Raw genomic sequence first — 16,909 nt, forward strand, 5'->3', positions numbered from 1 at the left:
TCATTAACATAATTTTCATAGATAAATAAGATAGAAACCTCAATAAATATTTATGCCAATAGACATTGTTTAATATAATAAAATAATAATATAATGTTTGTTACAAATTTTATTTCTATACATGTAACAAAAAAAATTGCATAGTTCACTTAAAAATCTAGAAGTACAAAACAACAAAACCTAAAGATAATTGACAAAAATAAAATAAAATAAAATAAATCTACAAATAATGAGGACAATAGATCTAGCTGGTGATCATTCTTAATGTTGATGATAACACTTTAGGTATTAAATTAGGTGAGATAAGTGCTAAGTTTTGGATCCTATTTTTGATTAAAAAGGGCTTTGTTATATCTATTATTTGTTCTTGATTATCATCAACTAATAAAATTGCATTCAAAATAATCTTGATTGGTACAAAAACTATGTTTGTTTATAATGTAAAATATCAAAAATTATATAATATTATTTTATAATAAATAAGTTTTAATGTTCTACAAAAAAACTTATTAGTAGTGCAATCAACATTATTGTCTACAATATAAGAAGTTATAGAAGAGATAATCAGAATATATAATATGTCATTACTAATAATTAGGTTTTGAACTTAGAAAGTCCACAAAAAAAAGATGTTTTCTTAGTTTCAATCTCCGTTGGTACATATCTTACATCTGATAGATCTTTAGTGGTCCTCTAATATGTTGAACTCATTAATCTAAGATATTCAAAGAAGCTGAAATGATAATGTCAATTCTATTAGATTACATCTTATACTTATTAACTAGTCATTATCATATGAGATGCTAGAACAACATTCATTTGATTTTTCTTATATAAAATAAACTTAAAAGTTTAAAGATGTATATTTAAAATCTTCCAATTATAAGTTCATAGCATAAAAATAAACTTTTTAATCACTTATAAATAAATTAAAATATATTGATAAAAATCAACAAATATCAATTAATTGCAATTCCAGTTATAAAGATTGCTTTAGTAAACACTTAGAAATTTAAGTATATTCATATTATCACGGAAATATATATTTACTCCAATAGTTACTTATATGATTAGCTAGAAGTAGGTAAATATAGATTAATTTTATAAAGTCTTCTAGAGAAGCTTCCTACAAGCTTCATAGATGTAGTTTTGACTTTAGATGTATTTGTAGGTTAGAAACTTGGCTAACAAGTTAACCACGTGTTGGTAGCTTGTGGAATAAGTTAACTCCGTGTAGTAGCTTATGAAACAAGCTAACTATGTGGCGCATACATAGATAACTTGCCTTGCAAGTTAAGACATGTGGATAGCAAAGTCAACACATGTTGGATGTCCTACAGAATATTGCTACGTAATTCCTAGTTAGAAAGTATATATGGAGGCAAGAATGAAGCCTTCTTCACTCTTATGAATGCTTTTTTAGTCCTTAGTCTTCTTTCAAGACTTTCTAGTCTTTTTGTTTTTGGCAATAGCCATTCTAGTTCAATATTATATCATATTTGAGTGACTTTCTAGTTCCTTTCAATGATACAAGAGTGTATTGAGGATTTTTTTTTCTTCGAGATTCATGTCTTTGATACATATCTATCAACTCCTTGGAAATAGCAAAATTAAACATAGACTTTAGTTGGCTATATTTTTGTAACAAATAATGCACATTTATACAAAAAATATAAATTTCAATAATAGACATGATTTTTTTTTATAAACTAAATTCAAAAGAGTATTATTTATATGTTTTTAGCATGGGCTCAAGAAGAAACCATCTCTAAAGATAATTTACATCAATAATATTAAATTATATATTATTGGTCTTTTTTATATAGTATATTTTTAGAATTTTTATAAATAATATTTTATATTTATTTAGGATTTAGATTAATATTTTTATAAGTAGTATATTTTATAAATAAGCAATGTTGTGAAACCTATCGGTGATGTTTCATCAAAATGGTTTTAATGAGACACTTGTAATAAAATTTGGAGATATACTTCTAATTCTTATAGTAATGGAAATAGAGTATTAACAAAAACAAAATAGAGTAATTTACTGGCACTGATCGCCGTAGTCACAGATTCTGTGCGGGGGACTTCGCCAACAATCCAAGCAAACGCTTGAATGCAACTAGGGGATCACAACACTAGATGAAATTTGTCCGTGGCCGCATCGATTAGCAATGTTTCAGCTGAATTCCCAGTCAATGAGATGCAGATTCTGAATCAAACCGAGTCACGTATTTGGTTCAATCGCGACCAAGCCAAGATGATACTTAGACTAACTTTTCCTCGAGCCAGCACCGTAACAGTTGATGTTGTACAGATTGTTTGATGATTAGATGTTTTACAATCTGTTTTATAATATTTGTAATAAAAATGAACAGCGTGATACATGAAAGTAAGTTAGAATTACTGTGGCAATGGATCCGACAGCATAATACATGTTTGCAAGAATCCGAGCGAATTTTAAATTCATCGAGGGAATGTTCGTTGAAATAAAGAATTATCTAGCAATTATAAGTTTTTCTTTATTTGTTCTCACCCACGTTGTTGTCCGCGGTGAGTTCATGAAATAAAGAATAAACGTATTTCCGCACTCAAAATTAACTTGATCTTTTGGGAAATTTTCATTGAAATGCAGAAACCTTTTCAATTTTTATTTTTATTTTTTTTCTTTGCTTGTGTTTTTATTTTATTTCTCTGTAAAATATTCATTGTTTGAAAAGCTGTGAATACTATATGAATCAGAATGACAAGTGGGTACATCTATTCTTAATGAAAAGAACTACACAATATACTGAAAGTATGCTTGGTTGAAAATGCATTCCCTTCAAGGAGGGAATATTCAAAGAGCAACACAAATTCCGGGAAGCAAAGCTTCATGGTTTTGCCGTGTGAAACCCAACTACTTCTTACCTACTTGCCACACACTGAAATCATACGCCACATCCTGTGTGACGCAACAAGAATTAAATTTTTACACTGCAAACATAAACACAAAATGAGCATAATTTTGGTTATTGTTGACATTGTGAACTCAAGCTATCAGGGAGAACATTTCACATAATGCGTCAGTCCACGAACTGGAAAGTACCGGCATTCAAAGTACTGCAATGGTTTGTTCATAAACCTTTGCAGTGATCCGCAACCTGATGGAACTTCCACATTGAATTTGTTTCATCCGCCTGTTAGTGTGTAGTTCTATCACCATCATGTGATAGCTAACACTCACACAAACATACATTTAGGAAGAGACATCAACTAATGTCAAATTCATTCGGCGTACATGTTACACCAACCACCAGCAGTGGTAAGTATACATAAGCCTTTGAGTGACACAAATTAATTAGAAACTCGAAAGGACCTGCAAGCTGAGGTGACCCACTTTCTCTCTTCATCAGAATTTACCCCACTAGCCGCAGCTATTCAACGCCATGCAGCACCCCTGGCCTGCTCAAGTCTCGGGAAGCAAGACGGTTAGAGTCCAAGGCCATTGGCTCGTAGCATGAACTCAACGTCTAAACATGTAGTGGGTTTTCGAATTTGATCCTCACCGAGAGAAATTAATGTGGTGTGTAATGCACGAAAACTATTTACAAGTGGCAAGCGAGACACAAATGAAACCTAAGCACTTGCATTGACTAGGACTCGTGGACTTGTATGGGCTAGTTCTGCAAGTTTATCACAACACTAACTCGCAATTAGTTGAAAGAAGCTTAAGTTAACATCGGATTTGGCCATTCCGTCCTTATATTAGAGGCTACTTTCAATGCTTTACGCGAGTGTTCAGGCTTAAACTACACCTTCACATGTCCATGCAGCTCACGTTTTAAACCATTGTTGTCGCTCGTTGATGGTGAACAGTCTTCACAGCTAACTTCCGGTGAATTCATCGAGTTTGTCGGGACAGAATTTCTTGTAATTCTTACAGGTCTCATTTAGTGTTGTGAGTTCAGAAACTGGTGGTTCGCTGTAACGTCAGTAGAACCTCCCAAGATTTGCAGGACAAATATGTGCACAGTTAAACTCATCTCAAATTCATGCAATGCGCATTCCCCTCAGTCCTAGCGTCAGACCTTGAAGAGAATCTGGCAGAGCCATGCATAACCAATACAAATAAAATAAAAAAAAGTTATCAGTTCGACGTGGTAGAAGAGAGGCCGAATTCTTCAACCTGCTCGCTGTGGCTTGCGTCGACAAACTGTTAGTTCAGATGAGTACCAGAGTTAAGAAGTGCAGCAGTGCGCCAATATTTTGAAAAGAGAGATTGAAACGCATGTCTGAGAACATACCACTGGAGTAGACTTCATCAGTTGGTGCTCTTAAAACACTGTTGGATAACACCACATTGCTCTTACAAGGTGGAGAAGATGTACGCTATGGCTCCGCATCATCAAGCGCTAGTGATCACGTTGGCAGGAGTATTACTTCATTACTCTCCGTGTTTGATCTCAGTGAGTGCGCAACCACTTCCCCAGCCCGCTGAACCTCTGTTTCCAGCGTTTTTCATTTTCGGGGATTCCTTGGTGGACTGTGGCAACAACAACTACATAACTTTGACCCTGGCCAAAGCCAATATTCCTCCCAATGGTATTGACTTCCCAACACACCGCGCCACCGGCCGGTTTTGCAATGGCAAAACTTCCCATGACGTTTTGGGTAAGTCTGCTCTCATTGATCACGATCCTGGCAATAACCCCTCAGATATACATTTGACATGCTCACCGCATATAGCGATGTAAAATGTGACCGAGATTTTTATGTGTGGCAGCTGACTACATTGGGCTCCCATATCCTCCGCCGGCTGTTGCACCTGCAAGCCGTGGCTTCGCTATTCTAAGGGGGTTGAATTATGGATCGGGTGCTGGAGGCATTCTCGATGAAACTGGCGCTAATTATGTGAGATTCTCGTCCTTTCTTTTCTAGTTCCAGAGTTGTTTCGCAGTATATCTCACTCAACTTGTTGGATCGATTGGTAAACATGTGTGTAGCAACATAGGCATTGCTTCTTTCATATCGCAGGAATGACAGGTTGATGGCACCTAGAACAATTGCTGTGCAGATTGATCGGCTGTCCATGAATGAGCAAATTTCACTCTTCCAGCAAACGGTAAATCAACTGAATGCCATGTTGGGTCCATCTGCCGCCACCGATTTACTCCGTAACTCATTGTTTACGTCCGTCATGGGCAGCAACGATTACGTCAACAACTACCTACTCACAAGCAACAATTCCACAAGGAATCAGTACACTCCATCTCAGTATGTTCAGCTTCTCGTGTCAACCTACAGGACCCAACTCACGGTACATGTGCTTTTCATCATGTCTTCCAAGAGCAAGCTACTGGTTGATTCACCGGAACCTTGAGAACCTCACGACAGTGCATGAAAATGAAATTGACTAAGTTTAACTGAGGTGGCTGTCTTGCAGACGATTTACAACTTAGGAGCCAGGAAGTTCGTGGTGTTTAACGTGGGTCCTCTGGGATGCATCCCCTCACGCCTGGCACTAGGTAGCATAGACGGTTCATGCGTGGCAGCTGACAATGAGCTGGTTGTGAGCTTCAACACGGCCTTGAAGCCTCTCACTCTGGAGCTCACCCGAACACTGCCAGAGTCTATTTTCTTGTATGGAAACTCCTATGATGCAGTTTATGATCTCATCCTCGATCCTTTTCCTGCAGGTAATGGATCGCAGAATCACTCCACCGACTCACACGCTAATTTCATATATATGTTTAACTTGGAAGCTTCAAGAACTGAGGTGGGTTGTCAACAATAAATGCTAAGCCCTAATCTTTTGGTGCATTTTTCAGGTTTCAATGTGGTTAACGAAGGCTGTTGTGGAGGGGGAGAGTACAATGGGCAACTACCTTGTTTGCCCGTGGTGGACCAGCTCTGTTCTAACCGAGATGAGTACGTGTTTTGGGATGCATTTCACCCAACTCAAGCTGTCAACGAGGTGCTGGGGTTTCGGTCGTTCGGAGGGCCTATATCGGACATTTCTCCTATGAACGTACAACAGCTTTCTCGGCTTCGGCTTTGAAACATCATCGGCCATCCAATTGGTTTCTCGATGCAATGTCTCAACATAAGTTTATGACACATTTAGCGATCTATTGTACTCACGTGAAAGAATAACACCGATTATGGTTCAATGTTAAGTGGTTCTGTATTTGTCTTAGCTGATGCATTCGTATGTGCTGGAGACCAAGCAGAACTTTACTGCAGGTCAGTCACGAAGTCAATCATCGTTTGCGAATCCTCTCACTTAAGATAACTACTCTACTATTTCAAAAACCAATTTATCCTGCAGATGTGACGTCTACATCCCGTCCTAATCGCCCCTATAACATGACTCAACTTTCCTGCTCTTCATAGCCTTCTTCGGTGAATGACAGCGGAGTCCGAGATCAAATTGACTGCAAAGCTCTTGATTACTAATAGTGAACTCATAGAAATCGAGTCAGTTTTCACAACGGAAGCGTGGAATTTCACCAGGGAACCAAATGCCATGCGAGGGCTAGAAACTGTAGAAGACGTAACTGGTCCAAAGAATCCCAGAAGTTGAAGAGCTGCACGCAATCCCTGCTGGAGGAAACGTCCAATACCTACAATTTCCCCTACACCTAAGCGACCGCTGGTTGGTATATCTCTCGGTTTAGAGAAATATTTTATACTGAAGTCTTCGGTCCACATTGGCGGAGTCTTCTTCCTAAACGGTGGATGTGAGTCCTGGAGCTTATCTGCAAATGTTGCTCACAAGCATCTGTAGCATCCGATTGCGATACCAGACTTCAAAATTATTGTCATGTCCACGCTGTATTTCTATATGCATTCGATGCTGGATAATTCTCCTCTCAAAATTTCTCACCGCAATTGCACTCTACAGAGCCCTGAAGATAATAGTTGCCGATTATGGTGATTTTTCACACGAATGTGGACGATATCGTTAGCGAGCTACGCAAATGAAATTGGTCAGATTAATCTACACAAAATCCATCGTCGAAAGCACAACAGACAAGCGTGTATTTATGCTATTTCTTCGACGATGAGACAATCTAAACTGAGATCGGTATAATCTTGGAGATTTGATTTTTAATTTAATTTAAAAAATATCCTTTAACATTTTTGCTTATTTGGTCGAATAATAATTTGAGAAAAGTGGAGATGAATTCCCTGTAGTTAGCGGCGCGAGAAGAGCACGTAACCCTTGACAAGACGTGGTCCGAGCGATCATTGTTGGCCCACACTCTGTGCAACCCATCGACGATATCCAAGGGTGCTGGTCTTTTCTGTCATCTCATCACAAAGCAATCGTCTTGTAAGGGGCGCTTATGTTAAGTCTCGGACTCTCTGCGACAGTCTATTGCGTTTTGCAACTGGAATAGTCAATAACGCAGCGAGAGGAGACCATTGGAGATTACAGCAGCGCTGCAGCCATGGAGAAGATGCAGATGCGCCAGCAGTTGTTGCTTGACCACCTGAAGCCCGAGACCGGACGGAGGGCGGCTGCCAACGTCGTGGTAAGCCTGCCGATGGTTTGGAAGAGTTTTTACGACGGGGTTTGGTTGTTGGAGACCGATTGACTCAGATTGAGGGCAACTCAATCGTTTGCTGTGTTGGGTTTGGTCTATGTCTGGGAGTTTTGGATTGGTCTTCAATTGTTTCTTCGTGGAGTTATTGTTGTGGTCCCGATTGCCCAGCATGCTTTTATGCAGTTAGGTAGAACCGCATACATTAGAGGCCTCTATGTACGACGTGAGAGGTTCTTTTTGTGTAAATCGGTCGATTTCATGTAGAATCAGTGCTAGAGAGAAGCTTGTGTTGAAAACGATGTTGGGTTTTGTTTGCATGTATTCTTAGAGTGAAAATGAACTCTAATCAAGCAGAATTTGCGTCACAGGCTTGCTTCGAGGGAGAATTGGGGTGCTCGAGAGCAGATCACATAGAATTCTTGTTTTTGCTTTTCGCTGCACATGTTGATGTGGTTTCTAATTAGGCCTCGGCCATTCTCAGCTCTAGTTTCTTCGCTTGGCCACTGTGGGCTTGAATTGCAAGTTGCAAGTGTTTTGGTTTAGACGGGTTCTGAATTAATATTGTTTCGAGATATCGAATTGTTCACTTTGTAGTTTTACTCTTGTGGCGTTGGGTGTTTGATCGAATTACATCATTGACATGGTACACTAGAATTTCTCTTTACTTAACTTGTCCAGGTGATATTTTTTACGCTTTTCTGGGCTTGGATACAAATAGTAGGTGGTAGATGTATGGGTAGCTCATGCTGATCGTTCTTTCGGTGTTGTGTTGCTTCTCTTGCAGACGTCAATTTGTTCCGCCAACGACAGTGCACCTTATGCACGAACCACTGACTTCCTTGACGATGTCGTCATTGTGGCGTAAGTGTTTTCCAGAATCTCAATTTTAATGGCTTTAAAAGCACTACAAAGTGTATTATTACGCATCTGTTTAGGTAATTCTATCTTATTGATCATTTAAAAAATTGCGCATGTCAAGCGGCTTGAATCACCATGCAGACTGACAATGCTGATAGAGAACACATTCTGCGATATTCGATTTAAGCGAAATCAGTACTGTGAATTTTGCACTAATTTGTGGTTTTGCGCTGCAGTGCGTATCGCACGCCGATTTGCAAAGCAAAGAGGGGAGGTTTCAAGGACACTTATCCAGATGACCTCTTGGCACCCGTTCTCAGGGTGAGAATCGTCGCATTAACATTCATAGGGTGTGGCATGAGTTGTGTTTAACATATATACTCTGGACGTTTATATGTAGTGGGGTCAGATCCTACTTCTTTCTATTTACGAGGGTGTCAAATGTATGCAAGTCTTTAAATAGTACTTGCTCGAATACACCTGCAAAAGTGGATTTAAGGGAAAGAGTGAGAAATGGACGAAACAATAGGAACAAAACAGAGAAATGTTTTAGATTAGAGAATGAAATAAGTAAATACACCATAGTTTTTATTCTGAAGTGAAATTTCGGGTGCAGGCTGTCGTTGAGAAGACCGGCGTAAATCCTGCAGAGATTGGGGACATTGTGATTGGTACCGTCCTCGCTCCGGGTGCACAGCGTGCTAATGAATGCCGGATGGCTGCGTTTTACGCTGGTTTTCCAGGTGAAGTCCTGACTTCATCTCGTATGAGCAAGATTTATAGTTCTGTCTTAGGGGATAACGTGAATAGTTCGTTTTCCATGTAAGTGTTTATTGTGTAGGTAGCTTACAATTCGGGAACATCTTTTACTTATGTTTTTTTCCTGAAAGCCCACAGAAAAAGGTGTGACTTTCAGCTTCTGACGATTTTCGTCTTGTGGTGGTAACAGAAACTGTACCGATTAGAACTGTGAATAGACAATGCTCATCTGGATTGCAAGCCGTTGCAGACGTAGTGGCAGCAATCAAAGCAGGTTTCTATGATATCGGTATTGGAGGTGGATTGGAGTCGATGACTGTCAATCCCATGGCTTGGGAAGGCGCCGTTAACCCAAAGGTGGAGGCCGATCAAAGAGCTCAAGATTGTCTACTTCCTATGGGTATCACTTCCGAGAACGTTGCGGAACGCTATGGAGTTGATCGCAGACAGCAAGATGAAGCAGCAGTATGTCGCTCTTCTTCATGTCAGTGTTGGTGTTCAGTCTTTAAATACTGATGTTTGAGGATTTATCTCTGAAATTTTCAGTGCTGAAATTGAAGTTAGCTTCATTAATTGGTTTTGTTTGGCAGGTCAAATCGCATGCAAAGGCGGCAGCTGCCAGGGCTTCTGGCAGATTCAAAGATGAAATAATTCCTGTGCACACCAAGGTATTTTGTGGCATGGTATTTCATAATTACTGCTTTTTAGTCCGTTTAAGGGGAGCTCTCAACCAGTGGGTTTTGTGTGGTCTTTTGGACTATTTGCTATGGTGATGTAGTTTTCAAAAGATATGTGGCTTGGATTTCCGTTTGTATGCTGATTGCATGGAATCTGGTTGATATACACCACGCTTGGTTTCTCAAACTGTACTTGTATTCTCATCCTAGGGCAACTTTTTGATTATGGAAAGTTAGGAAAGGTCTCATGCATGACATAATGAATTCAAGCCTTCACCTTGACAGATTGTTGATCCTAAAACTGGAGAGGAGAAGCAAGTAGTCATCTCCGAGGATGACGGTATTCGGCCTGGGACATCCCTTGCTGACTTGTCGAAGTTGAAGACCGTCTTTAAGAAATCTGGCACCACCACTGCAGGTATACGGCACAAGCTTTCCAATCAGTCAAAGTGGTTTGTTTATCCAGATTTCTTTGGTAGATGGTTTTACTGTTAGTGGAGAGTAGTCTAGGAGCTTAGTAGTTAATCAACGCATTTTTGCTCCACAAGTTTGGTTACTATCTTTGAAGCATAAGTCTGGTACGCCTTGACCCTATCTGTTCGGATCATATGTATCCAATCATATCTTTTGTTTTGGCCTCTTTTGTAAGTGATCTTTAAAAATTAAGAAATAAATAAGCCCTAGTCCCCGCTTGACGTAAACCTTGGGTTTGAGTGTAAAGTTCTCTCTAACGAAGGTATTCTTGGTTGGGAGATTATAGGGAACTCTTCACAAGTGAGCGATGGAGCAGGAGCTGTACTGCTCATGAAACGCAAGACTGCTTTGGAGAGGAACTTGCCTATTCTTGGTGTTTTCAGGAGCTTTGCTGCTGTAGGTGTGGATCCAGCTGTTATGGGCATCGGTCCTGCTGTTGCCATTCCTGCTGCTATCAAGGCAGCTGGCTTGGAGATCAACGACATTGATCTTTTTGAAATTAACGAGGTAATGTCTTTACTTTCGTACAATTCAAGTATGATGCGTTCGGCAGTATCTCATAAATACGTAAACATTGGTCTAAAATTACGACGGAGGATGTAAAGTTACAGATGATTGGCCCTTTGCAGGCGTTTGCATCACAGTTCACATACTGTGCTCAAGAGTTGGGACTAGATGAGGAGAAAATCAATGTGAATGGAGGTGCTATAGCTCTTGGCCATCCTCTTGGTGCCACAGGTGAACAACGATTCTCGGTAAATTGCCATGCTTATAGTTTGTAAGCTCTTTTACAACCCTCGTACCTGACATTGTCTTTTGACGCAGGTGCGCGATGCACAGCAACACTCCTGCACGAGATGAAGAAGCGAGGCAAGGATTGCCGGTTTGGTGTAATATCGATGTGTATTGGATCTGGTATGGGAGCCGCCGCAGTATTTGAGCAGGGCGGTGCAATTGATCCGCTTAGCAATGTCCGGGCCGTCGGACAAAACAACCTACTTTCGAGAGATGCGAAGTAGACAGTTACGTGGACGCATACAAGCTTCGAGAAATCTGTTAAATAGATTCCTATAGAACGCGCAATGTGTTCAGTTTTCCAAAATCCTGACATCAGTTGTAGGTTTGATTTCGCTATAGAATATCTTTGGACAGTTCTAACAAAACTAAGCGATATTCGCTTCCGAATCAAGTCTTAGTGCTAATATACACATATTAGATGCTTTGGAACTTACATTTGAGAAATAACCGTGTCAGAATATTTATTCATGAAGAGAACATTCCCTATCAAGCCTTTCACTCTGAAAATACTGAAAAACATTCTTGAGATGGAAGCGCATTTCTCGATGAAAATAACTGATTACAGGAATATTCAATTAAGCTCATGTGTTTTAAATAGATTTAATAAGTTTGAATGAATTATGAACTAAGGCATCATGGACATCTCAGATGCTAGCCAGTGTGCACCCGTTGAATGTGTAAATGCTTTGACTTCATGTACGTGCAACATTGCGGAGCTTCCTCCCTTCCAATGGTCTCTTGTAGCAGTCGTAGCTCATTGCTCTAAAGAATTCCTCCACGATCCCAAAGTAGAACGGAGACTTGAGGCGCATGTACCCATCTAAAAACTCCTCGATGTCGGCAATGTCGCCCCCTTCAAGCACCATCTGTGCAACTTCATCCTGGAACACAGTCACAGCTTCTTGCCGTGAAACTGCAGCTGCATTAGCTGCTAGCTTGCTGTACCCAACACCACCACTTCTCGGCGACTGTGCGGAACGAAACTCCGACAGTAAATTTACAATTAGAAGGATGTTTTGGTTCCCGCATCCTGCCCTACTTGATGCAATATTATCTGAGGAGGTATCACTAACTATGCTACTCCGAGAGGTATTGCGAATTGTCAACCCCTCGCGCTTGCTGTCACCTACCTGAGGATGAGAGTGCTGCTTTCGCCTCTTGTTGAAACTTGTCGACAACTTTCTCGTCAGCTTTCTGTGAACTTTTGTTGAAGGCTGGACTTGAGAGGGTTTGTCAATAGTGTACCAAGGTCCATCCCGAAACAACGATAAGGGGCTTGTCACTCTCATGCGACCTGATCTAACACCTCGCTGCTTCCGTCGGTCTCTCATGGTGTGATGGTCATCATCTGTCACCCAGCTTGCCGACGAGCCCAATGAAGATTGACTGGGTGAACACGACTCCGAATTTGGTGTGTAAAATTCATCTGCCGCAGATACAAACTATTACTCGATATACATGCAAATGACAACTGAACCTCAAGTGTCAGAAAGCAAGCCAAAGATTTTTGCATATTCAAGGACTTTTGAAGAAAATGACGCTATGGCGTGACCTAGATTCAGTGCAATGTTTTCTGAAATGTTTATTACCTAAGCTGCAGTTGATGCCTTCAAGGTTGTAATGGCGAGATGCGGTGAAAGATGTCTCTGGATCTGACATCTCCAGGTACTCAGAGTAGGCGACATTTCTACCTTCAGCAATCGTCCCTGCGATGTCAAGCTCCCCCTCAAAATCACAGGATCCGAAAGTATCCCAGCTGGTCCAAGGCTGTCTCCTGTTAGAAAAACTCAATCTCGAGGCAAAGGTTTTGGCTGCATATTCATCGAAATTGTCCACGCTGGACATGATAGTCTCGGGAATAGACAAATCCGAAAAATCCGAGACTACCTCTGAAATCACAGTGTTGGGACTGTATCCATGACAATCTGTGTATCGCCCAGAAGGCGAGTCCATCTTCTGCTGCATGAAGAGGTCAGGGGGCTTTGACAAAGAGTCCAAGTGAGCGATTGGGAGATTATCTTGAGATCCCAAAAGCTCTGCAAAAGCATTCAGAGGCGGCACCTCGAGCGATGAATGTGTATCGCAACTGTGCATCTGGATCCGTCCCTGTAAGAGATCCTTGTCCACTATTTCAGCACTACAAACAGCAAAGCCTGCCACATTGCCCTCGGTTCGAGACTTGCTTAGAATTTTGATGTTTCTTCTCGGGGTGGAGTTTGTACCGTTAGAAACCATTCTGAGTTGCTTGGTAAAAAAGTTCGTTAGCTTGGAGTTCTTCGTCTTCGTGACTGAATTGCTCTTTACGGTACCATGTAAGGACCTACTGTCACTTGGGGAAACCGCAGGCATGTCAAGTATGGGTGATTTCAGGAGCACAGGGAATATTGAAAATGCATTCTCTCCCACTGAGCTAGCGGCGCCATCTTCCATTCTTGGCACATGAGGTGACACACCTGGAGACAGTGACGACAGAGGAACAGATTGGAGGCCGTTGCTTGAGGGGTCCTCCAATCCAGCGCCATGCAGGACTTGTTGACAACTCCGAGCTTGTAAGTGTGTTTCCTGGGGGGACCTACACCTTAAGAAAGTGACGGGGAGCTGCTGCAGCATTTCGTCATAGCAAAGAGCTTTATGCCTAAATTCTCTTATACTTGACTTTCCAGCAGTCTCTCCCTTGACGGCGGCGTGGTATTTGGCTTTGATTTTGGGTTTCCCCAGCGGCCATCCCTTGAGGCTTCCATCGCCGTCCATTGCATTCACTTACTGCGCAACATGGACTGCACGTACAATATCGCTTCGAAACGTAAAAACACCGCGACTAGAAAATGGCATCACCCATTTGGCTCCACTCTTTGCTCCATCATAATTGTTCTCCCCATGCGAAAACGGTAGAGATACATATATCAGCCGACGGGTTAAAGCGCCTAAGATCTAACCACAGCCCTATTCTAGAGGACGAACGTCATCAAATGAACATATGCCCGTCACTGCCAGTTTCGAAACAACCCGCGAACCCGACGTACTTGCAACTTCAAGGGCCACCATTAGCAAGACGCCGCAATACTTAAGCTCTTTTGTCAAAGAAATCACTCACAAGGAAACACAGAAACAACAACAACCTCAAAAATCACCAGAACCATCCCTCTATTCCCAGCAACTAGAACCCTCTGCGAGGTACCGCTAACTTCTCCACTCTGTATCGCGTATCGCGTATGAATCAAAACTGGAATGTGGGCAACGGGCTTCCTCCACTGAGATACCAGTCAAACTCTCTCAAGCTCCAGACATGTATTCCACCCAATCAGCTCTACCTACTGCTCTAGCAATTGGGACGCAATAGTCTGTAAACCAATCTCAGACCGACTAATGTGCACGTAACCAACCCCGACCCGCAAAGGAAACCACGAAACCCAAGGCAAAAAAGTCTGGTCGCCGCAGATCAATCGACCAGAAGTAGCACAACTCCAGATGCTCCCAACCCACGTAGAGATCCTGGTTGTTAGGGGAGAGGAGTGAGGGAGCTGTGTGCATTGTTCATCGAGGATACGAAACGCACGTTGGAGACTTGCCAAACTGCGGCGAATTGTGGGAGACAACGCAAGACGCGTCGCGTGCGGCCCCTCAAATTCCGAGGTAGGCCAGCCCCCGGCTGGTTTCGAATACCTGGTTTTTGCATCCAAGCGCTCCGGTTTAGCAATCCAGCGTTTAAGAATAGTCCCAATGTTTGCATGGTTTGGGGCGCTTTTCTTCGCTGGGTGCCGATGGGGTCGCTGATCATGAATGGATTAATGGGGCAATTATAGTGCGTCAACTGCAAGGCAAGTTTTGTAAAATCCGGTGGGTTCGATCTCTTGCAACGGTCTGGGCTTTTCCCGTTGATCTTATGCGGCATTCCGTCATCGAATCGGGCCTCATCTCCCTCCAGATGCACAGTCTCTCCGAACGCTTCTGCAGCATCGTGATTTGAATTTATTGACGCATGAGACAATTGGATTTACTTCAAGACTTACCAAAAACAACACACACGTATTGTTGTGAAATAAGTCATTGCTGCAATTCGTTGAGATTGCGCGGTGTTTTTCCAGATTTCAAAGATCTTAATGATGAAACTTAATGATTATGTGTATGGTAAAATTTAAAACAAGATTGCACTTTGATTGTTTTGTTTTTTTCTGTACCAGTCTATTTACAATGTTTGTATGGACGCTCTTTAAATTCTAAAATTTTGGAAAAGTATTTGAATGATTGTATTCAAATCAAAAGTTGGATTGTTTATCTGTACAAATTATTCAACTTCTAACTGCTTTTCACGTAGTTGTATGATATATTTGTGTTGTAAATAATCATATATGAACACAATGCTATTTATTATAATTCTAAACTTAATTGGTTGCGTAGGTAGTGGACAGTGATGGGTTGTTCTGCGTTCACTTCTTTCAACAACCACAACCCTAAATCGTGACCCTGACAATTTCTCCAACAGACAGTGATAGTCCCAAAATATTCTGCCATGAAACGGAAATTTTGGCACTCATCTCGGCTAATTTTACACTAGCTGACGATTTTCCCAGTTCAACCGCTATATACAGTTGTCATTATAACAGATGGGAAGTTTTTGAAATATGCTGTTTTAAAACTGCATGGCAAGAGCTCAAGGATTTCTTAAGCATGAAAATCCGTATGAATTCATTGGTACTGCTATGTTCCTAATCTAATTTGTAGTCATTTGCACATCGAATAAGCACTGTTCTTCCAGAGAACGTTTATATTGTACAAAAGCCACCTGTTTATGTCCAAAAAGATTCGCAGGTAAATCATCCAGGTTGCTTTACCAATCTGCAAAACAAAACCTTGGGTATGTTATCAACTGTCAACCAATAGTAGACCAACGTAAACCCAGATCTGATTTAGAAAACCAATGCCAAAGAATAGTGATAGTAACAAATGCCCTGATGTACAACAAAGTTTAACCGAAGGTAACCATTCCACCAGTAACTTTTTGGGAATAGACGATAACAAAGGTATATCTAGGTGAAAAGTATAAAACGGAACGAAAACGGACGGAAAGAACAGAAAGGAATATCTCATGAACCAGCTGAAATATATCTGACAGAACCACAGTAACAAATGAAATTCAAGAAAACAATAATCACGTTCCATACCTGCATATTTTGACATTCAATGACAAGAATGAAGAATGTTCTTGAAAGGCGCGCCTTGTTAAGCACAACTTCCGGGTCTCCTATATCCACCCCTTGAAACCACTCGAGCAATTGAGTCTTCAGGAACTCCTGCATCGGATGCTGCATTTGATGCATCTACAAATCTAGCAGCGATTACATCCCTAAAATCAAGTAATCCATTTATATCTTAGTCTGAATCCGCAGTGTCGCTAAGGGGGGCAGGGAGACCAGCGCCAGCTATGAAGGTGTTGGATGAACTGCTGAATCTCTGCTTTGAACTACCCACTGACGACGACGAAGATGATGACGAGGATGACGATGAGGACCATGACGACGGGGATGACGTTGAGGACCACGACGAAAATGACGAGGAAGATAATGAATCAGTAGTTACAAACTGGCCAACACGTAACCTGTTTTGCTCTTCCAGCCTGCGTTTGCTTTCAGGAGTTAAGTTAGCGAAGCACTTGTAGCAGTAGCAACTGCTCTCTAATCCGCATTGGCCACGTGGTCCATGAGGCGAAATCCGGGTGTGTTTCACACAATAGACACACTGACATTCTCGACAATAATGTTTATTAAGCTTCATCCACCAGTCTTGAAATGATCGCCACCGATTAAAGCG

At 41.2% G+C, this 16,909-nt stretch overlaps 3 protein-coding genes across 3 annotated transcripts; 2 read left to right on the top strand and 1 right to left on the bottom strand.

The window, feature by feature from the left end:
- Positions 1-3,351: 3,351 nt before the first annotated feature.
- LOC112287304 (GDSL esterase/lipase At1g71250) lies at positions 3,352-6,161 on the top strand. Its single transcript, XM_024530196.3, has 5 exons — positions 3,352-4,656; positions 4,769-4,896; positions 5,060-5,302; positions 5,429-5,681; positions 5,814-6,161. The coding sequence occupies exons 1-5, from the start codon at positions 4,368-4,370 to the stop codon at positions 6,041-6,043; spliced, it is 1,143 nt and encodes a 380-aa protein (XP_024385964.1). The 5' UTR covers positions 3,352-4,367; the 3' UTR covers positions 6,044-6,161.
- Positions 6,162-7,376: 1,215 nt separating this feature from the next.
- On the top strand, positions 7,377-11,680 carry LOC112287303 (3-ketoacyl-CoA thiolase 2, peroxisomal). Its single transcript, XM_024530195.3, has 10 exons — positions 7,377-7,523; positions 8,320-8,396; positions 8,630-8,714; positions 9,010-9,136; positions 9,343-9,617; positions 9,743-9,820; positions 10,115-10,247; positions 10,590-10,810; positions 10,933-11,041; positions 11,129-11,680. The coding sequence occupies exons 1-10, from the start codon at positions 7,440-7,442 to the stop codon at positions 11,320-11,322; spliced, it is 1,383 nt and encodes a 460-aa protein (XP_024385963.1). The 5' UTR covers positions 7,377-7,439; the 3' UTR covers positions 11,323-11,680.
- On the bottom strand, positions 11,160-16,476 carry LOC112287302 (uncharacterized). The gene is made up of 3 exons (XM_024530194.3): positions 16,264-16,476; positions 12,691-15,937; positions 11,160-12,527 (listed from the first exon to the last, which is right to left on the bottom strand). The coding sequence occupies exons 2-3, from the start codon at positions 13,850-13,852 to the stop codon at positions 11,794-11,796; spliced, it is 1,896 nt and encodes a 631-aa protein (XP_024385962.1). The 5' UTR covers positions 13,853-15,937; positions 16,264-16,476; the 3' UTR covers positions 11,160-11,793.
- Between the last annotated feature and the right edge of the window lie 433 nt (positions 16,477-16,909).

Source organism: Physcomitrium patens, chromosome 10 (assembly GCF_059467195.1).
Source record: "Physcomitrium patens ecotype Gransden chromosome 10, ASM5946719v1, whole genome shotgun sequence".
Lineage (NCBI taxonomy): Eukaryota > Viridiplantae > Streptophyta > Bryopsida > Funariales > Funariaceae > Physcomitrium > Physcomitrium patens.

What these genes read in the sequence shown, in the direction of transcription:
- LOC112287304 (XM_024530196.3), top strand. Translation starts at nt 4,368, where the DNA reads ATGTACGCTATGGCTCCGCATCATCAAGCGCTAGTGATCACGTTGGCA. An exon ending in AACTTCCCATGACGTTTTGG is followed by an intron (nt 4,657 to 4,768) that starts GTAAGTCTGCTC and finishes TATGTGTGGCAG; the next exon opens with CTGACTACATTGGGCTCCCA. An exon ending in CCTCGATCCTTTTCCTGCAG is followed by an intron (nt 5,682 to 5,813) that starts GTAATGGATCGC and finishes TGCATTTTTCAG; the next exon opens with GTTTCAATGTGGTTAACGAA.
- LOC112287303 (XM_024530195.3), top strand. Translation starts at nt 7,440, where the DNA reads ATGGAGAAGATGCAGATGCGCCAGCAGTTGTTGCTTGACCACCTGAAG. An exon ending in TCTTGGCACCCGTTCTCAGG is followed by an intron (nt 8,715 to 9,009) that starts GTGAGAATCGTC and finishes TTTCGGGTGCAG; the next exon opens with GCTGTCGTTGAGAAGACCGG. An exon ending in ATCTGGCACCACCACTGCAG is followed by an intron (nt 10,248 to 10,589) that starts GTATACGGCACA and finishes GGGAGATTATAG; the next exon opens with GGAACTCTTCACAAGTGAGC.
- LOC112287302 (XM_024530194.3), bottom strand. Translation starts at nt 13,852, where the DNA reads ATGGACGGCGATGGAAGCCTCAAGGGATGGCCGCTGGGGAAACCCAAA. An exon ending in AGGCATCAACTGCAGCTTAG is followed by an intron (nt 12,528 to 12,690) that starts GTAATAAACATT and finishes TATCTGCGGCAG; the next exon opens with ATGAATTTTACACACCAAAT.